This window comes from Lepus europaeus, chromosome X (assembly GCF_033115175.1).
Source record: "Lepus europaeus isolate LE1 chromosome X, mLepTim1.pri, whole genome shotgun sequence".
Lineage (NCBI taxonomy): Eukaryota > Metazoa > Chordata > Mammalia > Lagomorpha > Leporidae > Lepus > Lepus europaeus.
Genome location: NC_084850.1, coordinates 134977981 through 135001521, shown reverse-complemented (window position 1 = coordinate 135001521; position 23541 = coordinate 134977981). Strand labels below are relative to the sequence as shown.

The 23541-nt window shown below is 62.6% G+C and overlaps 1 protein-coding gene across 1 annotated transcript in view; it reads left to right on the top strand.

The window, feature by feature from the left end:
* OFD1 (OFD1 centriole and centriolar satellite protein) overlaps positions 1–22005 on the top strand; it is a 29114-nt gene extending 7109 nt beyond the window's left edge. Inside the window, 19 exon segments of the mRNA XM_062183621.1 lie at positions 6–91; positions 93–114; positions 973–1109; positions 1205–1378; positions 2053–2159; positions 2412–2514; positions 2517–2536; positions 12372–12445; positions 12829–12920; positions 13785–13974; positions 14492–14622; positions 15551–15662; positions 16698–17267; positions 17654–17780; positions 18445–18545; positions 19366–19502; positions 20088–20240; positions 21303–21373; positions 21890–22005. Coding sequence (XP_062039605.1) covers positions 6–91; positions 93–114; positions 973–1109; positions 1205–1378; positions 2053–2159; positions 2412–2514; positions 2517–2536; positions 12372–12445; positions 12829–12920; positions 13785–13974; positions 14492–14622; positions 15551–15662; positions 16698–17267; positions 17654–17780; positions 18445–18545; positions 19366–19502; positions 20088–20240; positions 21303–21373; positions 21890–21932 — 2450 coding nt within the window. The 3' untranslated portion in view covers positions 21933–22005.
* The last annotated feature ends 1536 nt before the right edge of the window (positions 22006–23541 follow it).

The window sequence follows — 23541 nt, the reverse complement described above, 5'->3', positions numbered from 1 at the left end:
TCCAGGTTTCCTCGTGGAGTTCCTGAGAGAACTGGCGGAGCAGCACCAGGCCGGAGAGACCCGCGCCATGGCGACCCAGACGGACGCGCCCCGCGCCGGACAAGGACTCTCTCGGTAACGCCCGTCGCCCGTGTGTGTGTGTGTGTGTGTGTTCTGATAAAACTTTATTGGCAACAAGAGACAGTGGGCCAGATTTGGGCTCTGTGTGTGTGTGGTTGTTGTTGTTTTTGTTTTAAGATTCATTTTATTTGGGAGGTAGAGGGAGGGAAGGAAGGAGGTGGCGGCCATCTTTGGAATGAGATGGTGGCCATCTTGGAGGGTGAACCAACGGCAAAGGAAGACCTTTCTCTCTGTCTCTCTCTCACTGTCTATCTCTGCTGTGGCCCGGGAGGCGGCCATGTTGGGAGTGAGATGGCGGCCATCTTGGAGGGTGAACCAACAGCAAAGGAAGACCTTTCTCTCTGTCTCTCTCTCTCACTGTCTATCTCTGCTGTGGCCTGGGAGGCGGCCATCTTGGGAGTGAGAGGGTGGCCATGTTGGGAGTGAGGTGGCGGCCATCTTGGAGGCAGAACCAACAGCAAAGGAAGACCTTTCTCTCTGTCTCTCTCACTGTCCACTCTGCCTGTCAAAAACATTTAAAAAAAAAAAAGAAAATCTGAACGTTTTGCCGTGAGTCTTGTTAACCGATCGCCTGGATTCCAGTGTGGACGTGCGGCCCCCTTGCTCCGCCCCTCCCCTTTCCCTCCGTGTAGACGTCGCGGTTCTCTGGGGCCGTGCGTGCGCCTGCCCGGGGTCATAGCTCCTAATTCAATGTGGTTTTTTTTTTTTTTTTTTTTTTTTTTTTGGTTTTTTTTGTGTGTGTGTGTGTTATTTATTTATTATTTTTTTGTGTGTGTGTGTTATTTATTTATTATTTTTGTGTGTGTGTGTGTGTTATTTATTTATTTTTTTTTTGTGTTGTTTTTCCGGTAGCCGAGAAGCTACAGCTGATCGACGAGGCGTTTGCGGACCAGCGCGCTCAGCGCCCGAGGGCGGAGTCTTTGGAGACGAAACTGAACGAGTACAAGAGAGACGTCGAGGAGCGGCTGCGGGCGGAGCTGGGCCAGCGGGTGAGCCCAATCCCGGCCCGGCCGCAGACAGAGCGTCTGTCTCTGTGTCTCCAGGAATCGATAAACAAAATCAATATCTCGTGATCGATTCGCAGCTGAACCACCTGAAGGAGACCGAGATCGCAAAGGTCAAGATGGAGGAGAAGCGGAGGCACGAGCAGGCGCTGGCCGAGGTCCGGGCTGGGCTGGAGACGGCCTGGCGCGCGAAATCCGCGTCCCTCGTCGCCCGGGAGAAGGAAATGGTCGAGAGCGTCAGGAGGCACCAGGAGGTGAGGGTTCTAAGATGGCCGCCGGAGCGGGCGTCGCCTTCATTGTCGTGGGCTGAACCCGCATGCGGGGCTGAGCCGGGGTGGGGGGTGGAACCAGGCCCCAGGACACAGGAGCGGCTGGGACCGGGGGTCGGAACGGAAGGATGGCGGCCGGCGCCGCGGCTCCACAGGCTGATCCGCCGCCCTGCGGCGCCGGCACCCCGGGTTCTGGTCCTGGTCGGGGCGCCGGATTCTGTCCCGGTTGCCCCTCTTCCAGGCCAGCTCTCTGCTGTGGCCTGGGAGGTGGCCATCTTGGCAGATGGCAGCCATCTTGGGAGTGAGGCGGCGGCCATCTTGCGAGCGAGACGGCAGCCATTGGAGGGTGAACCAACGGCAAAGGAAGACCTTTCTCTCTGTCTCTCTCTCTCACTGTCTATCTCTGCTGTGTCCCGGGAGGCGGCCATCTTGGGAGTGAGGTGGCGGCCATCTTGGGAGTGAGACGGAGGCCATCTTGGAGGCTGAACCAACGGCAAAGGAAGACCTTTCTCTCTGTCTCCCTCTACTGTCCACTCTGCCTGTCCAAAAAAAAAAAAAAAAAAAAAAAAAACACCGTGCTTCAAGACCCGGCTGGAGCGTCACCGTGGCGACTCCGTCTTGTTTTTTCGTTCGCTCAAAGTCAACGTTTCCCAAAACAGATCGAAGCCAAAGAAATTTATGCCCAGAGGCAGCTTCTGCTGAGAGACATGGAGGTGCTGAGAGGGCGAGAGGCGGAGCTGAGGCAACGGGCTGAGGCCTTCGAGCTGTAAGTGGTGCGGGGGTGGCGGCCATCTTGGGTGTGAGAGGGTGGCCATCTTGGGAGTGAGGTGGCGGCCATCTTGGGAGCAAGACGGCGGCCATCTTGGGAGTGAGACGGCAGCCATCTTGGGAGTGAGGCGGCGGCCATCTTGGGTGTGAGAGGGGTGGCCATCTTGGAAGTGAGAAGGTGGCCATCTTTCGCCTCGGTGCGTGATTTCCGACGTCGCGGCCGATGGCCTCGTGTTCTCGTCCGTTTCAGGGACCGGAGGCTCCAGGAGGAGAACAGCAGACGCGCGTGGCGACGCGCTCGGGCGCCGGGAGCAGGCGGTGCAAGCGCAGCGGAGGAGACCTTCGACCAGCGGCTCTCCGGAGCGAACTCCTGCGGTGAGTGTGCACGCTGGCCGGGGGAGGGGCTTGACCGGGGTGTGGGGGGGGGCGGGGGCGGAGGCCGACGGGGTCGTCCGTTGTGGACGGGGGTCTGTGTGGACGGGGTCGTCTGTGTGGACGGGGTCTGTGTGGACGGGGTCGTCTGTGTGGTCGGGGTCTGGTTGTGGACGGGGGTCGGTCCGTGTGGACGGGGGTCGTTTGTTGATGGGACTCGTCTATGTGGACGGACCAGGACCCGGGGTGCCGGCGCGGCCCAGGTGGGAGGGTCAGCCTGTTGAGCCGCGGCGCCGGCCGGACGTTTCTGTCCCCGGTGAGCGTGGCCGTCCGGCTCCCACTGGGGCCGTCGGCGTCCGCTGTGCAGTGAGTTTGGCTTCGTTGCCTTCTCTGTTCTCGGCGCCCGTGGCGGCCATCTTGAAAGGAATTGCCGCCGGCGCCTGCGGACCGCGCGGTCTCCCTCTCGTGGTTCGCGGCCTGAGCCCCGCGGAACAGCCCGGGGCCGCGTGTGCCAGCGTCGCTCACGTCGTCGCCTCACGTCCCTCACATCCCTCAGTCCCTCACGTCCCTCAGTCCCTCAGTCCCTCAGTCCCACAGTCCCTCAGTCCCCTCAGTCCCCTCAGTCCCTCAGTCCCTCAGTCCCTCAGTCCCTCACGTCCCTCCTCAGTCCCCTCAGTCCCTCAGTCCTCAGTCCCTCAGTCCCTCAGTTCCCTCAGTCCCTCAGTCCCTCAGTCCCTCACGTCCCTCAGTCCCTCAGTCCCTCAGTCCCCTCAGTCCCTCAGTCCCTCAGTCCCTCAGTCCCCTCACGCCCCTCAGTCCCTCAGTCCCTCAGTCCCTCAGTCCCTCAGTCCCTCAGTCCCCTCAGTCCCTCAGTCCCTCAGTCCCTCAGTCCCTCAGTCCCTCAGTCCCTCAGTCCCTCAGTCCCTCAGTCCCTCAGTCCTCAGTCCCTCAGTCCCTCAGTCCCTCAGTCCCTCAGTCCCTCACGTCCCTCAGTCCCCTCAGTCCCTCAGTCCCTCAGTCCCTCAGTCCCTCAGTCCCTCAGTCCCTCAGTCCCTCAGTCCTCAGTCCCTCAGTCCCTCAGTCCCTCAGTCCCTCAGTCCCTCAGTCCTCAGTCCCTCAGTCCCTCAGTCCCTCAGTCCCTCAGTCCCTCAGTCCCTCAGTCCCTCAGTCCCTCAGTCCCTCAGTCCCCTCAGTCCCTCACGTCCCTCACGTCCCTCAGTCCCTCAGTCCCTCAGTCCCTCACGTCCCTCAGTCCCTCAGTCCCTCAGTCCCTCAGTCCCTCAGTCCCTCAGTCCCTCAGTCCCTCAGTCCCTCAGTCCCTCACGTCCCTCAGTCCCTCAGTCCTCAGTCCCTCAGTCCCTCAGTCCCTCAGTCCCTCAGTCCCTCAGTCCCCTCAGCCCCTCAGCCCCTCAGCCCCTCAGCCCCTCAGCCCCTCAGTCCCTCAGTCCCTCAGTCCCTCAGTCCCTCAGTCCCTCAGTCCCTCAGTCCCTCAGTCCCTCAGTCCCTCAGCCCTCAGTCCCTCAGTCCCTTCAGTCCCTCAGTCCCTCAGTCCCTTCCCCACATCCCTCAGTCCCTCACGCCCCTCACGTCCCTCAGTCCCTCTGTCCCTCAGTCCCTCAGTCCCTCAGTCCTCACGTCCCTCAGTCCCTCAGTCCCTCAGTCCCTCAAGTCCCTCAGTCCCTCAGTCCCTCAGTCCCTCAGTCCCTCAGTCCCTCACACCCCCAGTCCCTCAGTCCCTCAGTCCCTCAGTCCCTCAGTCCCTCAGTCCCTCAGTCCCTCAGTCCCTCACATCCCTCAGTCCCTCACGTCCCTCAGTCCCTCAGTCCCTCAGTCCCTCAGTCCCTCAGCCCCTCAGTCCCTCAGTCCCTCAGCCCCTCACGCCCCTCACGTCCCTGCAGTCCCTCAGTCCCGTCAGTCCCTCAGTCCCTCAGTCCCTCAGTCCCTCACACCCCTCAGTCCCTCAGTCCCTCAGTCCACGTCCCTCAGTCCCTCAGTCCCTCAGTCCCTCAGTCCCTCAGTCCCTCAGTCCCTCAGTCCCTCAGTCCCTCAGTCCCTCAGTCCCTCAGTCCCTCACGTCCCTCAGTCCCTCAGTCCCTCAGTCCCTCACGTCCCTCAGTCCTCAGTCCCTCAGTCCCTCAGTCCCTCACGTCCCTCAGTCCCTCAGTCCCTCAGTCCCTCAGTCCCTCAGTCCCTCAGTCCCTCAGTCCCTCAGTCCCTCAGTCCCTCAGTCCCTCAGTCCCTCAGTCCCTCAGTCCCTCAGTCCCTCACGTCCCTCAGTCCCTCAGCCCTCAGTCCCTCAGTCCCTCAGTCCCTCAGTCCTCACGTCCCTCAGTCCCTCAGTCCCTCAGTCCCTCAGTCCCTCAGTCCCTCAGCCCCTCAGTCCCTCAGTCCCCTCAGTCCCTCAGTCCCTCAGTCCCTCAGTCCCTCAGTCCCTCAGTCACGTCCCTCAGTCCCTCAGTCCCTCAGTCCCTCAGTCCCTCAGTCCCTCAGTCCCTCACGTCCCTCAGTCCCTCAGTCCCTCAGTCCCTCAGTCCCTCACGTCCCTCAGTCCCTCAGTCCCTCAGTCCCTCAGTCCCTCACGTCCCTCACGTCCCTCAGTCCCTCAGTCCCTCAGTCCCTCAGCCCCTCAGTCCCTCAGTCCCTCACATCCCTCAGTCCCTCACGTCCCTCAGTCCCTCAGTCCCTCAGTCCCTCAGTCCCTCAGTCCCTCAGTCCCTCACGTCCCTCAGCCCCTCAGTCCCTCACGTCCCTCACGTCCCTCAGTCCCTCAGTCCCTCAGTCCCTCAGTCCCTCACGTCCCTCAGTCCCTCAGTCCCTCAGTCCCTCAGTCCCTCAGTCCCTCACGTCCCTCAGTCCCTCAGTCCCTCAGTCCCTCAGTCCCTCACGTCCCTCAGTCCCTCAGTCCCTCAGTCCCTCAGTCCCTCACGTCCCTCAGTCCCTCAGTCCCTCAGTCCTCAGTCCCTCAGTCCCTCAGTCCCTCAGTCCCTCAGTCCCTCAGTCCCTCAGTCCCTCAGCCCTCAGTCCCTCAGTCCCTCAGTCCCTCAGTCCCTCAGTCCCTCAGCCCCTCAGTCCCTCAGTCCCTCACATCCCTCAGTCCCTCACGTCCCTCAGTCCCTCAGTCCCTCAGTCCCTCAGTCCCTCAGTCCCTCAGTCCCCTCAGCCCCTCAGCCCTCAGCCCTCAGCCCCTCAGTCCCTCAGTCCCTCAGTCCCTCAGTCCCTCAGTCCCTCAGTCCCTCAGTCCCTCAGTCCCTCACGTCCCTCAGTCCCTCAGTCCCTCAGTCCCTCACGTCCCTCAGTCCCTCAGTCCCTCACGTCCCTCAGTCCCTCAGTCCCTCAGTCCCTCAGTCCCTCACGTCCCTCAGTCCCTCAGTCCCTCACGTCCCTCAGTCCCTCAGTCCCTCAGTCCCTCAGCCCCTCAGTCCCTCAGTCCCTCACATCCCTCAGTCCCTCACGTCCCTCAGTCCCTCAGTCCCTCAGTCCCTCAGTCCCTCACGTCCCTCACGTCCCTCAGTCCCTCAGTCCTCAGTCCCTCAGTCCCTCAGTCCCTCAGTCCCTCAGTCCCTCAGCCCCTCAGTCCCTCAGTCCCTCAGTCCCTCAGTCCCTCAGTCCCTCACACCCCTCAGTCCCTCAGTCCCTCAGTCCCTCACGTCCCTCAGTCCCTCAGTCCCTCAGTCCCTCAGTCCCTCAGTCCCTCAGTCCCTCAGTCCTCAGTCCCTCAGTCCCTCAGTCCCTCACACCCCTCAGTCCCTCAGTCCCTCAGTCCCTCAGTCCCTCAGTCCCTCAGTCCCTCAGTCCCTCAGTCCCTCACGCCCTCAGTCCCTCAGTCCCTCAGTCCCTCAGTCCCTCAGTCCCTCAGTCCCTCAGTCCCTCAGTCCTCAGTCCCTCACGTCCCTCAGTCCCTCAGTCCCTCAGTCCCTCAGTCCCTCAGTCCCTCAGTCCCTCAGTCCCTCACGTCCCTCAGTCCCTCAGCCCCTCAGTCCCTCACGTCCCTCAGTCCCTCAGTCCCTCAGTCCCTCAGTCCCTCAGTCCCTCAGTCCCTCAGTCCCTCACGTCCCTCAGTCCCTCAGTCCCTCAGTCCCTCAGTCCCTCAGTCCCTCAGTCCCTCAGTCCCTCAGTCCCTCAGTCCCTCAGTCCCTCAGTCCCTCAGTCCCTCACGTCCCTCAGCCCCTCAGTCCCTCACGTCCCTCACGTCCCTCAGTCCCTCAGTCCTCAGTCCCTCACGTCCCTCAGTCCCTCAGTCCCTCAGTCCCTCAGTCCCTCAGTCCCTCAGTCCCTCACGTCCCTCAGTCCCTCACGTCCCTCAGTCCCTCAGTCCCTCAGTCCCTCAGTCCCTCAGTCCCTCAGTCCCTCAGTCCCTCAGTCCCTCAGCCCCTCAGTCCCTCAGCCCCTCAGCCCCTCAGCCCTCAGTCCCTCAGTCCCTCAGTCCCTCAGTCCCCTCAGTCCCTCAGTCCCTCAGTCCCTCAGTCCCTCAGTCCCTCAGCCCCTCAGTCCCTCAGTCCCTCAGTCCCTCAGTCCCTCAGTCCCTCAGTCCCTCACATCCCTCAGTCCCTCACGCCCCTCACGTCCCTCAGTCCCTCAGTCCCTCAGTCCTCAGTCCCTCAGTCCCTCACGTCCCTCAGTCCCTCAGTCCCTCAGTCCCTCAGTCCCTCAGTCCCTCAGTCCCTCAGTCCCTCAGTCCCTCAGTCCCTCACACCCCTCAGTCCCTCAGTCCCTCAGTCCCTCAGTCCCTCAGTCCCTCAGTCCCTCAGTCCCTCAGTCCCTCACATCCCTCAGTCCCTCACGTCCCTCAGTCCCTCAGTCCCTCAGTCCCTCAGTCCCTCAGCCCCTCAGTCCCTCAGTCCCTCAGCCCCTCACGCCCCTCACGTCCCTCAGTCCCTCAGTCCCTCAGTCCCTCAGTCCCTCAGTCCCTCAGTCCCTCACACCCCTCAGTCCCTCAGTCCCTCAGTCCTCACGTCCCTCAGTCCCTCAGTCCCCTCAGTCCCTCACGCCCCTCACGCCCCTCACGTCCCTCAGTCCCTCAGTCCCTCAGTCCCTCAGTCCCTCAGTCCCTCAGTCCCTCAGTCCCTCAGTCCCTCAGTCCTCAGTCCCTCAGTCCCTCACGTCCCTCAGTCCCTCAGTCCCTCAGTCCCTCACGTCCCTCAGTCCCTCAGTCCCTCACGTCCCTCAGTCCCTCAGTCCCTCAGTCCCTCAGTCCCTCACGTCCCTCAGTCCCTCAGTCCCTCAGTCCCTCAGTCCCTCACGTCCTCACGTCCCTCAGTCCCTCAGTCCCTCAGTCCCTCAGCCCCTCAGTCCCTCAGTCCCTCACATCCCTCAGTCCCTCACGTCCCTCAGTCCCTCAGTCCCTCAGTCCCTCAGTCCCTCAGTCCCTCAGTCCCTCACGTCCCTCAGCCCCTCAGTCCCTCACGTCCCTCACGTCCCTCAGTCCCTCAGTCCCTCAGTCCCTCAGTCCCTCACGTCCCTCAGTCCCTCAGTCCCTCAGTCCCCTCAGTCCCTCAGTCCCTCACGTCCCTCAGTCCCTCAGTCCCTCAGTCCTCAGTCCCTCACGTCCCTCAGTCCCTCAGTCCCTCAGTCCCTCAGTCCCTCACGTCCCTCAGTCCCTCAGTCCCTCAGTCCCTCAGTCCCTCAGTCCCTCAGTCCCTCAGTCCCTCAGTCCCTCAGTCCCTCAGTCCTCAGTCCCTCAGTCCCTCAGCCCCTCAGTCCCTCAGTCCCTCAGTCCCTCAGTCCCTCAGTCCCTCAGCCCCTCAGTCCCTCAGTCCCTCACATCCCTCAGTCCCTCACGTCCCTCAGTCCCTCAGTCCCTCAGTCCCTCAGTCCCTCAGTCCCTCAGTCCCTCAGCCCCTCAGCCCCTCAGTCCCTCAGTCCCTCAGTCCCTCAGTCCCTCAGTCCCTCAGTCCCTCAGTCCCTCAGTCCCTCAGTCCCTCAGTCCCTCACGCCCCTCACGTCCCTCAGTCCCTCAGTCCCTCAGTCCCTCAGTCCCTCAGCCCCTCAGTCCCTCAGTCCCTCAGCCCCTCAGTCCCTCAGTCCCTCAGTCCCTCACGTCCCTCAGCCCCTCAGTCCCTCAGCCCCTCAGTCCCTCAGTCCCTCACGTCCCTCAGTCCCTCAGTCCCTCAGTCCCTCAGTCCCTCAGTCCCTCAGTCCCTCAGTCCCTCAGTCCCTCAGTCCTCAGTCCCTCAGTCCCTCAGTCCCTCACGTCCCTCAGTCCCTCAGTCCCTCAGTCCCTCAGTCCCTCACGTCCCTCAGTCCCTCAGTCCCTCAGTCCCTCAGTCCCTCAGTCCCTCAGTCCCTCAGTCCCTCAGTCCCTCAGCCCCTCAGCCCCTCAGCCCCTCAGTCCCTCAGTCCCTCAGTCCCTCAGTCCCTCAGTCCCTCAGTCCCTCAGTCCCTCAGTCCCTCAGTCCCTCACGTCCCTCAGTCCCTCAGTCCCTCAGTCCCTCACGTCCCTCAGTCCCTCAGTCCCTCACGTCCCTCAGTCCCTCAGTCCCTCAGTCCCTCAGTCCCTCACGTCCCTCAGTCCCTCAGTCCCTCACGTCCCTCAGTCCCTCAGTCCCTCAGTCCCTCAGCCCCTCAGTCCCTCAGTCCCTCACATCCCTCAGTCCCTCACGTCCCTCAGTCCCTCAGTCCCTCAGTCCCTCAGTCCCTCACGTCCCTCACGTCCCTCAGTCCCTCAGTCCCTCAGTCCCTCAGTCCCTCAGTCCCTCAGTCCCTCAGTCCCTCAGCCCCTCAGTCCCTCAGTCCCTCAGTCCCTCAGTCCCTCAGTCCCTCACACCCCTCAGTCCCTCAGTCCCTCAGTCCCTCACGTCCTCAGTCCCTCAGTCCCTCAGTCCCTCAGTCCCTCAGTCCCTCAGTCCCCTCAGTCCCTCAGTCCCTCAGTCCCTCAGTCCTCACACCCCTCAGTCCCTCAGTCCCTCAGTCCCTCACGTCCCTCAGTCCCTCAGTCCCTCAGTCCCTCAGCCCCTCAGTCCCTCAGTCCCTCAGTCCCTCAGTCCCTCAGTCCCTCAGTCCCTCAGTCCCTCAGTCCCTCAGTCCCTCAGTCCCTCACGTCCCTCAGTCCCCTCACGTCCCTCAGTCCCTCACGTCCCTCACGTCCCTCAGTCCCTCAGTCCCTCACATCCCTCAGTCCCTCACATCCCTCAGTCCCTCACGTCCCTCAGTCCCTCAGTCCCTCAGTCCCTCAGTCCCTCACGTCCCTCACGTCCCTCAGTCCCTCAGTCCCTCAGTCCCTCAGTCCCTCAGTCCCTCAGTCCCTCAGTCCCTCAGTCCCTCAGTCCCTCAGTCCCTCACGTCCCTCAGTCCCTCAGCCCCTCAGTCCCTCAGTCCCTCAGTCCCTCAGTCCCTCAGTCCCTCACATCCCTCAGTCCCTCAGTCCCTCAGTCCCTCAGTCCCTCAGTCCCTCACGTCCCTCACGTCCCTCAGTCCCTCAGTCCCTCAGTCCCTCAGTCCCTCAGTCCCTCAGTCCCTCAGTCCCTCAGTCCCTCAGTCCCTCACACCCCTCAGTCCCTCAGTCCCTCAGTCCCTCACGTCCCTCAGTCCTCAGTCCCTCAGTCCCTCAGTCCCTCAGTCCCTCAGTCCCTCAGTCCCTCACGCCCCTCACGCCCTCAGTCCCTCAGTCCCTCAGTCCCTCAGTCCCTCAGTCCCTCAGTCCCTCAGTCCCTCAGTCCCTCACGTCCCTCAGTCCCTCAGTCCCTCACGTCCCTCAGTCCCTCAGTCCCTCAGTCCCTCAGTCCCTCAGTCCCTCAGTCCCTCAGTCCCTCAGTCCCTCAGTCCCTCAGTCCCTCACGTCCCTCACGTCCCTCAGTCCCTCAGTCCCTCAGTCCCTCAGTCCCTCAGTCCCTCAGTCCCTCAGTCCCTCAGTCCCTCAGCCCCTCAGTCCCTCAGTCCCCTCAGTCCCTCAGTCCCTCAGTCCCTCACATCCCTCACGTCCCTCAGTCCCTCAGTCCCTCAGTCCCTCACGCCCCTCACGTCCCTCAGTCCTCAGTCCCTCAGTCCCTCAGTCCCTCAGTCCCTCAGTCCCTCAGCCCCTCAGTCCCTCAGTCCCTCAGTCCCTCACGTCCCTCACGTCCCTCAGTCCCTCAGTCCCTCAGTCCCTCACGCCCCTCACGTCCCTCAGTCCCTCAGTCCCTCAGTCCCTCAGTCCCTCAGTCCCTCAGTCCCTCAGTCCCTCAGCCCCTCAGTCCCTCAGTCCCTCAGTCCCTCACGCCCCTCACGTCCCTCAGTCCCTCAGTCCCTCAGTCCCTCAGTCCCTCAGTCCCTCAGTCCCTCAGTCCCTCACGTCCCTCAGTCCCTCAGTCCCTCACGTCCCTCAGTCCCTCAGTCCCTCAGTCCCTCAGTCCCTCAGTCCCTCAGTCCCTCAGTCCCTCAGTCCCTCAGTCCCTCAGTCCCTCACGTCCCTCACGTCCCTCAGTCCCTCAGTCCCTCAGTCCCTCAGTCCCTCAGTCCCTCAGTCCCTCAGTCCCTCAGTCCCTCAGCCCCTCAGTCCCTCAGTCCCTCAGTCCCTCAGTCCCTCAGTCCCTCACATCCCTCACGTCCCTCAGTCCCTCAGTCCCTCAGTCCCTCACGCCCCTCACGTCCCTCAGTCCCTCAGTCCCTCAGTCCCTCAGTCCCTCAGTCCCTCAGTCCCTCAGCCCCTCAGTCCCTCAGTCCCTCAGTCCCTCACGTCCCTCACGTCCCTCAGTCCCTCAGTCCCTCAGTCCCTCACGCCCCTCACGTCCCTCAGTCCCTCAGTCCCTCAGTCCCTCAGTCCCTCAGTCCCTCAGTCCCTCAGTCCCTCAGCCCCTCAGTCCCTCAGTCCCTCAGTCCCTCACGCCCCTCACGTCCCTCAGTCCCTCAGTCCCTCAGTCCCTCAGTCCCTCAGCCCCTCAGTCCCTCAGTCCCTCAGTCCCTCACGCCCCTCACGTCCCTCAGTCCCTCACGTCCCTCAGTCCCTCAGTCCCTCAGTCCCTCACGCCCCTCACGTCCCTCAGTCCCTCAGTCCCTCAGTCCCTCAGTCCCTCAGCCCCTCAGTCCCTCAGTCCCTCAGCCCCTCAGTCCCTCAGTCCCTCAGTCCCTCAGTCCCTCAGTCCCTCACATCCCTCACGTCCCTCAGTCCCTCAGTCCCTCAGTCCCTCACGCCCCTCACGTCCCTCAGTCCCTCAGTCCCTCAGTCCCTCAGTCCCTCAGTCCCTCACGTCCCTCAGTCCCTCAGTCCCTCAGTCCCTCAGTCCCTCAGTCCCTCAGTCCCTCAGTCCCTCAGTCCCTCAGTCCCTCAGCCCCTCAGTCCCTCAGTCCCTCAGTCCCTCAGTCCCTCAGTCCCTCACATCCCTCAGCCCCTCAGTCCCTCAGTCCCTCACGTCCCTCAGTCCCTCAGTCCCTCAGTCCCTCAGTCCCTCAGTCCCTCAGTCCCTCAGTCCCTCAGTCCCTCAGTCCCTCAGTCCCTCACGTCCCTCACGTCCCTCAGTCCCTCAGTCCCTCAGTCCCTCAGTCCCTCAGTCCCTCAGTCCCTCAGTCCCTCAGTCCCTCAGTCCCTCACATCCCTCAGCCCCTCAGTCCCTCAGTCCCTCACATCCCTCAGCCCCTCAGTCCCTCAGTCCCTCACGTCCCTCAGTCCCTCAGTCCCTCAGTCCCTCAGTCCCTCAGTCCCTCAGTCCCTCAGCCCCTCAGTCCCTCAGTCCCTCACGCCCCTCAGTCCCTCACGTCCCTCAGTCCCTCACGCCCCTCACGCCCCTCAGTCCCTCACGTCCCTCAGTCCCTCAGTCCCTCACGCCCCTCACGCCCCTCACGTCCCTCAGTCCCTCAGTCCCTCAGTCCCTCGCGTCCCTCACGTCGCTCACGCCCCTCACGTCGCTCACAGCCCGCCGTCTCTCAGGTGTCAGCTCGAGCTGAAGGACGACCACATCGCTCGCACCCGGCGGCTGCTGGAGGAGGAGCAGAAGAACAGAGGTGCCCGCGGGGGCCGCGCGTCCTCGTGTGGGATCCGGGCGGGGGCTCAGACCGCGGCCTGGCGGGTGTGCCCCCCCGATGCCGCCACGGCCAGGCCGGGGCCGACCAGAGCCGGGGGCGCCATGGGGACCTCCGGCGTGGGAGGACGGGGCCCGGGGTGACCGACGCCCACGTCACTCGTTGGGTGAAGGTATCTCCTCCCGGCCCGCCAGGTCTCTGGCCCCCGTGTCTGTCACTCGCGGGATCACGGTCCGCGGGTCGGACGCCCCGGCCGTGGGTGGCGATGGCCGCCGGGCTCCGCGGGTCGGACGTCCTGGCCCATGGCGATGGCCGCCGGGCTCGCTGGGAGACCCCGCGTGTCAGTGGTGGGCGTCTCCTTTCAGAGAACGCCGTGCGTCTGCAGGAGGAGCTCGCGGCTGTGAGCGCGACACGGGAGGAACTCGGCCGATCCCAGAGTCGCGTGAGGGACCTGGAGGTGAGCGCTGAATTTTTTTTTTTTTTTTTTTTTTTTAAAAATGTGAATTTCCGTTTTCGTCACATAATTTCTTTAGCCAGTGAGAAGGTGATGGCTTACGTGACCCCGGTCATCATTTCAGTGTCACACGGGACTGTGTAGACGGGGCTTTGGGGCCTAGGGTCCTTAGCGGTCCTAACCCACTGTGACCTGTGACCCGGACCGCCGTGATGCGTGACCTAGACCGCCGTGACGCGTGACCTAGACCACCGTGACCTGTGACCCGGTCCGCCGTGACGCGTGACCTAGACCGCCGTGACGCGTGACCTAGACCGCCGTGACGTGTGACCCGGACCGCTGTGACGCATGACCTAGGCCATGTGACCCGGACCGCCGTGACGTGTGACCTAGACCGCCGTGACCTAGACCGCCGTGACGCGTGACCTAGACCGCCATGACGTGTGACCTAGACCGCCGTGACGTGTGACCCGGACCGCCGTGACGTGTGACCTAGACCATGTGACCCGGACCGCCGTGACTGTGACCCGGACCGCCGTGATGTGTAACCCGGACCGCCGTGACGTGTGACCTAGACCATATGACCCGGACCGCCGTGACGTGTGACCTAGACCATGTGACCCGGACCGCCGTGACGTGTGACCCGGACTGCCGTGACATGTGACCTAGACCATGTGACCCGGACCGCCGTGACGTGTGACCTAGACCATGTGACCTAGACCGCCGTGACGTGTGACCTAGACCATGTGACCTAGACCGCTGTGACGTGTGACCTAGACTATGTGACCCTGACCCCCGTGACGTGTGACCTGGACCGTGTGACCCGGACCGCCATGACGCGTGACCTGACTCCTTTGCCGATGGCAGCTCGAGCTGGAGGCTCTGAGGGCCCAGGTGTTGACGCTGACGGAGCAGAACCGCGCGCTGAGCGAACGGGTCCAGGACACGCGGGATCACTCGCGGCTGCGAGAGGAGAAACGGGAGCTGCAGGCACAGAACCGGTCGCTTCGCCAGCAGCTGGAGGACGGCAGGCAGGAACACGCGCGTCTCCTGAGCCGTACGTCGATATGTCGTCTGACGCGCGCGTTTTCGTTCAACCTCCAAGATGGCCGCCATCTCCCAAGATGGCCGCCACCTCACTCCCAAGATGGCTGCCATCTCCCAACATGGCCGCCTCCCGGGACACAGCAGAGTTAGACAGAGAAACAGAGAAAGGTCTTCCTTTACTATTGGTTCACCCTCCAAGATGGCCGCCATCTCCCAAGATGGCTGCCACCTCACTCCCAAGATGGCTGCCATCTCCCAACATGGCCGCCTCCCGGGACACAGCAGAGTTAGAGAGACAGAGAGAAAGGTCTTCCTTTGCCGTTGGTTCACCCCCCAAGATGGCCGCCACCTATCTCCCAACATGGCCGCCTCCCGGGCCACAGCGGAGTTTCTCACGAATACAAACAAACAGAACGGCCATCTTGAAGCCCTGGGCGCCTCTTAAATGAAACAGGAAACGTCCGGTGGTGACGGGGGCTTCTTTTTTCTGTCTTTTTTCTGTTTTTTTTGTTTTTTAACCCGTTTAGGCATCGCTCATCCGGCCCCCGAGCTCCTGATGTTCCAGGAAGAACTGAAGAAGGCGGAAGACGCGGTCGCCTCGGAGCACAGGCAGTTCGAGGCGCACAGGCAGGCGCTCCAGACCCAGCTGCGGAGCGAGGTGGGTGCCCGCGCTGTCCAAGGCCACCGTCAGCCAGGCCACACGGGCCGGGGCCGGAGGTCGGCCGTCGCACGGCAGAAATCCGGTTTGTTTAATGTCAGATAATGGCTCCTCCACATATGCTAATGGTATGCAAATTCTGAGTGAATTCTCCAACTTTTTTTTTTTTTTTTTTTTTGACAAGCAGAGTGGACAGTGAGAGAGAGAGACAGAGAGAAAGGTCTTTTTGCCGTTGGTTCACCCGCCAAGATGGCCGCCACTCACTCCCAAGATGGCCGCCACCTCCCAAGATGGCCGCCACCTCACTCTCAAGATGGCCACCTCCTGGGCCACAGCAGAGACAGAGAGAGACAGAAAGGTCTTCCTTTGCCGTTGGTTCAGCCTCCAAGATGGCCGCCGTCTCACTCCCAAGATGGCCACTGACTCCCAAGATGGCCACCATCTCCCAAGATGGCTGCCTCCCGGGCCACAGCAGAGATAGACAGTGAGAGAGACAGAGAGAGACAGAGAGAAAGGTCTTCCTTTTTGCCGTTGGTTCACCCTCCAAGATGGCCACTGTCTTGATCCCAAGATGGCCACCGTCTCAATCCCAAGATGGCTGCCATCTCCCAAGATGGCCACCTCCCTGGCCACAGCAGAGAGCTGGCCTGGAAGAGGGGCAACCGGGACAGGATCCGTTGCCCCGACCGGGACTAGAACCCGGTGTGCCGGCGCCGCCAGGCGGAGGATTAGCCTAGTGAGCCGCGGCGCCGGCTGCGGATGCTCTGATGCTGTGTGACTCCCGTGGTGACACGTGTGTGTGTGTGGTGTGTGGCGGTCGCTGTGGGGGCCCCGTAGCTGGCTGGTGTGCGGCGTCTCCATAGCGGGTTTTCCCTGTGGGGGACACCGGCCGTGACCTCCAAACGCCCTTCCCGTCTGATCCTCCCAGGTCGAGCGCTCGGCGCGGCTGCAGGCCCAGGTGTCGGACTACGGCGTCTCCGTGAGGAGGTTGACCGCTCGCGTGGCCGATCTGGAATCCCAGCTGAAGGACACGCAGGCTGGTGAGAGACGACGCTGACCCATGGGTGGCGTGTGTGTGTGTGTGTGTGTGTAACTGTGTCTCTGTGTGTGTGTGTTTGTGTGTGTGTCTGTGTGTCTCTGTGTGTGTGTGTAACTGTGTGTGTGTGTCTCTCACTGTCTATCTCTGCTGTGGCCCGGGAGGCGGCCATCTTGGGAGGGAGAGAGTGGCCATCTTGGGAGTGAGGTGGCGGCCATCTTGGGAGTGAGACGGCAGCTATCTTGGGGGGTGAACCAACGGGAAAGGAAGACCTTTCTCTCTGTCTCTCTCACTGTCTATCTCTGCTGTGGCCCGGGAGGCGGCCATCTTGGGAGTGAGAGGGTGGCCATCTTGGCGGATGGCAGCCATCTTGGGAGGGAGACAGCAGCTATCTTGGGAGACGGCGGCCATCTTGGGAGTGAGACAGCTGCCATCTTGGGAGCAAGACGGCAGCCATCTTGGGGGGTGAACCAACGGCAAAGGAAGACCTTTCTCTGTCTCTCTCTCTCTCACTGTCTAACTCTGCTGTGTCCTGGGAGGCGGCCATGTTGGGAGCTGGCAGCCATCTTGGGAGTGAGGTGGCGGCCATCTTGGAGGGTGAACCAACGGCAAAGGAAGACCTTTCTCTCTGTCTCTCTCTCACTGTCTATCTCTGCTGTGGCCCGGGAGGCGGCCATCTTGGGAGTGAGAGGGTGGCCATCTTGGCGGATGGCAGCCATCTTGGGAGGGAGACAGCAGCCATCTTGGGAGACGGCGGCCATCTTGGGGGGTGAACCAACGGCAAAGGAAGACCTTTCTCTCTGTCTCTCTCTCTCACTGTCCACTCTCGCTGTCAAAAAGTAAAACAAAAACCTATATTCTGAGCTCGAGCAGGAAGCGCCCCGGCTCCGCCATCTTGGACGCTCTCTGTGGTGTCAGTGGTCACCAGTCCGGCTTCGGGAGATCTTGAATGTGCGGGTTTGTGTGATGTCCGAGACCCCCGGTCCGTCTGTGTCCCCCTGCCCGCGCGCCGTCCTCCGGTCACCTCTGTCGTCCACAGCCCTGGAGATCGAAGTGAACCGCGGCCCGGCGCCGCGTGTGCCCGGCCGTCCTGCCGGGGCGCTCACCGGGGCCGAAACGCCGCCTCCGCACGGCGACTTCCGCGGCGACGTCCCCACCGGCCCCCTCTGGGAGCCGGAGGTCGCGGCCGCCGCCCCGAGCACCGCACGGCGTCCGGCGTCGGAGGGCGGCTCCCCCGACTCCGACCTGGAGTTTGTGGCCAACACCAAGGCCAGGGTGCGGGAGCTGGAGCGCGAGGCCGACCGCCTGGACAAGGCCTTCCGGAGCTACCGCCGGCGGGCGCCGAGAAAACCCGCCAGGAGCCCGGCCCCGCCCACCAGCCCGCCCAGGAGTCCAGCCACGCCCACCAGCCCGGCCCTGCCCAGAAGTCTGGCCCCACCCACGAGCCTGTTCCCACCCACGAGCCTGGCCCCGCCCTCGAGCCTGGCCCCACCCACGAGCCCGCCCACCAGCCAGGCCCCGCCCACCAGCCCGCCCTCCCTGCGCTCCGGGCGCCTCTCGTCCACGCCGCGGCCGGAAGCAGAGAGAAGCCTCGGGGAGGAGACGGAAGGTGAGCGCGGGGTGGACCCACAGCAGAGATAGAGACAGAGAAAGGTCTTCCTTGGCCGTTGGTTCACCCTCCAAGATGGCTGCCATCTCACTCCCAAGATGGCCGCCATCCGCCAAGATGGCCACCCTCTCCCTCCCAAGATGGCCGCCTCCCGGGCTACAACAGAGAGCTGGCCTGGAAGAGGGGCGACCAGGATAGAATCCGGCGCCCCGACCGGGACTAGAACCCGGGGTGCCGGCGCCGCAGGGCGGAGGATCCGCCCGGTGAGCCGCGGCGCCGGCCGCACTCGGCTCTTTGCCGAGCTGACAGAGTGCGTGTCCACACCGAGCGCTCTGTGGAGACACGCGTGTTGTCACGTTCTCGCCCTGGTTCCCTCTGCTCCTTAGGTCAGAGCCGGTCACACATGGCCGCCCCCAGCCCCTGTCTGCACAAAACACCCCGGCCGGCGCCCGCCGAAGCCAGCCACAGCCCCTCCGTCCGGCCCCCTGCCGGCCCTCCAGAGGACCCGATCCGGTGAGTACCGGTTCAGACCGGGTCCCGCGGAATCGTGGGAGCCGAGGTCTGGGCCTGGACCTGTGTGGGTTTTTTGGGTTGGTTTCCGGGTGGTGTCGGAGATCGCGTGGCCACGCAGAATTCGCATTTTACTGTGAAATGAGGGGTAGCCTGTCCGTCCTCCGAATTGTCTGGGCGGGAATCGGCATTTGGTGTCGGTGAGCATCTTTGCCGTCTGACGCTTGGTTTATACAGATAAAAAAAATTGAGGGCCGGCGGCCATCTTGGGAGTGAGGTGGCGGCCATTGGAGGGTGAACCAACGGCAAAAGGAAGCCCTTTCTCTCTGTCTCTCTCTCTCACTGTCTATCTCTGCTGTGGCCCGGGAGGCGGCCATCTTGGGAGTGAGAGGGTGGCCATCTTGGGAGATGGCAGCCATCTTGGGAGTGAGGTGGCGGCCATCTTGGGAGTGAGGTGGCGGCCATTGGAGGGTGAACCAACGGCAAAGGAAGCCCTTCCTCTCTGTCTCTCTCACTGTCTATCTCTGCTGTGGCCCGGGAGGCGGCCATCTTGGGAGTGAGACGGCGGCCATCTTGGGAGTGCGAGGTACCCGAGGGCACAGAGGCCGTTTGTCGTCTCGCGCTCTCGGGGTTTCCCGTTCTCACGTCTCCTTCCTCCGACCTCCAGGGTCGACCCCAGACAGACCGAGCCTGAAGCAAACGCGGAGTTTTCGGACACGGACGGGAACGTTTCCAGGAACCATGAGGAACCGGAGTCGGCCCGTGGCTGTGAGTTCACGCGGCCCCGTGTGCCCTGGCTTTTACGTTTGTTTTATTTTCCTCTTTGAACGAGCGACAGAGGGAGAGGAGGAGAGGGGTCTCCCACTTTTTTTTTTTGACAGAGTGGACAGTGAGAGAGAGAGAAAGGTCTTCCTTTTTCCCGTTGGTTCACCCCCCACGATGGCCGCCATCGCACTCCCAAGATGGCTGCCATCTCCCAAGATGGCCACCCTCTCACTCCCAAGATGGCCGCCTCCCGGGCCACAGCAGAGATAGACAGTGAGAGCAATCGGGCTTCTCCCCAAGGCCGCAGAATCCATGCCGCGGCGGCCATCTTGGGAAACCATGGTGAAAAGTGGAAATGACGGTTAATTCTCGCTGAGTACGAGTTGTTCTCCGTGTGTTGGCTCAGTTCATGTGAGCTCGATGTGACGATCTGCGGGAATCCCGGCTCCCGGGGCCGCGGAAGGCTGCCGGCGCCGGGCTCACCTGTCCCTGGCCGATCGCGTCGTCCTCCCTGCTCTCCCCGGCACTCACTTCCCTCACTGCAAGTTGGGGGACACACACTATCTCTGCTGTGGCCCAGGAGGCGGCCATCTTGGGAGTGAGGTGGCGGCCATCTTGGGGGGTGAACCAATGGCAAAAAGGAAGACCTTTCTCTCTGTCTCTCTCACTGTCTAACTCTGCTGTGTCCTGGGAGGCGGCCATGTTGGGAGATGGCAGCCATCTTGGGAGTGAGATGGCGGCCATCTTGGGTCTTGGCGAAGGGTTCCTGCTCTCTCTCTTGCTCTTCCGTGAGAACGTTGATCGTCTGCCCTGTCACGTGCAGATCAGACACAGATCGGAGACCAGGAGGAAGACGACGAAACGCGGGAACAGGGGCGGCGAGAAGAACGCAGGCGCGGTGACCCCAAAGACGCTGTGGAGAGGGAGCGGAGAGAACTGGAGAGACTGGACCGGCAGAGGGTAACGAGTGCGGCTTAGTCCCTGTGCTGGGTTCTCCACGGGAACCCAAGTGCTTGGGCCCTGCACCCCATGGGAGACCAGGAGAAGCACCTGGCTCCTGGCTTCCGATCAGCACAGTGCGCCGGCCGCGGCGGCCATTGGAGGGTGAACCAACGGCAAAGGAAGACCTTTCTCTCTGTCTGTCTCTCTCTCACTGTCTATCTCTGCTGTGGCCCGGGAGGTGGCCATCTTGGGAGTGAGAGAGTGGCCATCTTGGGAGTGAGGTGGCGGCCATCTTGGGAGTGAGACGGCGGCCATCTTGGAGGGTGAACCAACGGCAAAAAGGAAGACCTTTCTCTCTGTCTCTCTCACTCACTGTCTAACTCTGCTGTGTCCCAGGAGGCGGCCATGTTGCGAGTGAAAGAGTGGCCATCTTGGGAGTGAGAGGGTGGCCATCTTGGGAGTGAGGTGGCGGCCATCTTAGGAGTGAGAGGGTGGCCATCTTGGGAGTGAGGTGGCGGCCATCTTAGGCGTCAGAGGGTGGCCATCTTGGGAGTGTGTTGAAAAACGCACTTCCCGCTTCGTCGCCCGTCTGTGTTTTTTTAGCGGATGATCGAGGAGTCGTTGAACATCAAAACGGAGAAGGAACTAGAAACGAGCGGTGCGGACGCGGAGGACAGAGCTGTGCGTGGCGACGGCCCCTTAGAGAAGTACATGCGGCTCCTCCAGCGCGGGCGAGAGCGGCGGTCACGTGACCAGGTGCCGGTCCCGGGCGGGGCGTTGTGGGTGGGCGGGGCGTTGTGGGTGGGCGGGGCGACCTGAGGTGGGCGGGGCGACCTGCGGGTGGGCGGGCCGGGGGCGTCCGGGCTGTAGCGCCGGCAGACGACCTGTAGTCTGCACAAAGAGGTTCGAAGAGAACCCGGGATCTTTCAAACACGCGTGTGACGCTCTCGGCGGGATTTTCTGACGTCCGCTGGGGCCACAGGGGGACGCGCGCGGGGTCTGGCGGAGTTCGTAAACGTTGGGTTTGAGAACGGGAGAAAATGAACGACCTGGTACGCGATAGAAGTGCATTCGTACGCAGACCTCAGTGTTTTCTTTTTTTATATTTATTTTTTATTTATTTTTGACAGGCAGAGGGGATAGTGAGAGAGACAGAGAGAAAGGTCTTCCTTTTTGCCGTTGGTTCACCCCCCAAGATGGCCGCCATCTCGCTCCCAAGATGGCCGCCGTCTCCCAAGATGGCTGCCATCTCCCAACATGGCCGCCTCCCAGGACACAGCAGAGTGGACAGTGAGAGAGAGAGACAGAAAGGTCTTCCTTTTTGCCGTTGGTTCACCCCCCAAGATGGCCGCCATCTCGCTCCCAAGATGGCCGCCGTCTCCCAAGATGGCTGCCATCTCCCAACATGGCCGCCTCCCGGGACACAGCAGAGTGGACAGTGAGAGAGAGAGACAGAGAGAAAGGTCTTCCTTTTTGCCGTTGCTTCACCCTGCAATGGTCGCTATGGCCGGCGCACCGCGCCGATCCGATGGCAGGAGCCAGGTGCTTCTCCTGGTCTCCCATGGGGTGCAGGACCCAAGCACTTGGGCCATCCTCCACTGCACTCCCTGGCCACAGCAGAGAGCTGGCCTGGAAGAGGGGCAACCGGGACAGGATCGGTGCCCCGACCGGGACTAGAACCCGGTGTGCCGGCGCCGCCAGGTGGAGGATCAGCCTAGTGAGCCGCGGCGCCGGCCGGACATCAGAGTTTCGATCTTGGGGAAGCTGACGCGTGCCCCGAGGGCCGTGCGTGTCTGACGCCGAGCTCCTCTCGTTCAGAGCCCGGAAGACACCGTCAAAGGCGGCTCCTCCCCAGTGGAGACTCTGCCGTCCGGGGAGCACGAGGAGAGGTGAGGGCCCCGACGCCGCGTGTTTTATTGGGAAGACAGAGATGGGGATCTGGGGTCTGCCGGCGCACACCTGACCCACACCGTGGCCTGCGCCAGCTGGGGGTGGGCTGGGGCCAACACCAGAAGCCAGGGGACTCGGTGTGTCGGCTGCCGGGACCCAGCCGGCATCGGTGAACACCCTTGGGCCATCCCTGTCGCCACCAGGGGTACCGGCTCGCGGGAGGTTGGAGTTGGGGACGGAGCCGGGACTTGAACCCCGGCCTGACAGGGCATAGGGCGCCCCCGGCGACGTCTACATCTCCGCTCACCGCCTCCAGACACTGTTTGCTGAACCATTGAGGCTCATTTTTGTCTGCCGAGGGTCCCCAGCATTCGAGACGGCCTTTTAGGAAATTGCCGAATCGGTCAAGACGGGGACTGAACAAAAAATTTTTTTTTTTTTTTTTTTATGAGCCGGGGCAGGGTTGAGGACGTTGATGAACACTCAGAACCCACGTTCACGTTCCCCTCATTTAGCTCCACAGGCTTCTCCCGCGACGAAACCGAGGACTTGTGGTGATGCCGTCGGCTGGTCCTCCCGCGGGTCTCTGTGCTCGCACACAATCCTCAATAAAAATGTGGAGAAAGCCGGCGTGATGTTTTTTTGTTTTTTTGTTTTGTTTTCTACTATAATCTGTTCCGGTGAACCCCTGCCTCACGCCGTCTTCCCGGCCAACCACGTTGTGAACCGGAAGTGGTTTCCTTCCTGTCAGGAGCTGGGGTACCACAGCCGGCGTGGCGGCCATGTTCTCTCTCCGTGTCCGGTGTCAGGAGCTGGGTGTGGCGGCCATGTTCTCTCACCGTGTCCGGTGTCAGGAGCTGGGCTACCACTGCCGGCGTGGCGGCCATGTTCTCTCGCCGTGTCCGGTGTCAGGAGCTGGGCTACCACGGCCGGCGTGGCGGCCATGTTCTCTCGCCGTGTCCGCTCGGTTCCTGGCAAACCAGGCTCCGGAGGTGGCGCGTTGGCCGTCACCTACGGGTCGAGCACGTGTCCCTCCGCGTCCCGGGTTCAAACCTACGCCCCGGTGTGTGACGAGATGACCCCGGTGTGTGACGAGATGACCCTCTCTGGGAAGCGAATCCAACGCGCGTGGGCGGAGCCCGTGTGGACGGGACTGGCGCTGTCGCCGCAGGGCGGGAGGGAACCAGCTCCCCCGCCGCCGCCGCCGCTGCCCCCTGGAGGCCGCGGCGAGCAGCAGGTGCCATCGGGGAGGCGGAGGACGAAGTCGCCGAGCCGGCCGGAGCCTCGGTGTTGGCCGACTTCCCGGCGTCCAGGACGACCAGCGATGGTCCCGCCGTTGCCCAGGTACGCGGTCACGGCGGCAGGGGTGGGCGGAGCTAACACGGTTTACACGGCCCGGCTGGAGCCCTTCTGGCTGTGGGCGGGTCCGTTACCGTGTATCCGGGCGCCTCCCGGCTCAGGTGGCACAAAACCGGTCGGCAAACAGCAGGCGCCACATAATGGGGCCTTTGCCTGCTGCGCCCGAGGGAAGGGGGATGGAGGTCACCGGACGATGGCGACTGGCCGGTCCCAAGAGTCACATGTGGGTTCCAAAACCGGAAATGGACAAGGACAAAGCGACAGTGCAGCTCTGCTGCTGTAGAGCCGTGTTTTTTTTTTTATGTTATTATTTTTTTAATTTTTGACAGGCAGAGTGGACAGTGAGAGAGAGACAGAGAGAAAGGTCTTCCTTTTTGCTGTTGGTTCACCCCCCAAGATGGCCGCCGTCTCACTCCCAAGATGGCCGCTGTCTCACTCCCAACATGGCCGCCATCTCGCAAGATGGCCACCCTCTCACTCCCAAGATGGCCACCTCCTGGGCCACAGCAGAGATAGACAGTGAGAGAGACATTGAGAAAGGTCTTCCTTTTGCCGTTGGTTCACCCTCCAAGATGGCCACCCTCTCCCAAGATGGCCACCACCTCACTCCCAAGATGGCCACCCTCTCACTCCCAAGATGGCCGCCCTTGCCCAAGATGGCCACCGTCTCACTCCCAAGATGGCCGCCACCTCACTCCTAAGATGGCCACCCTCTCTCTACCAAGATGGCCGCCACCTCACTCCCAAGATGGCCACCCTCTCCCAGCTGTTTCCGTCTACACCTTCCGAAGGAGCGCACACGGGTGTG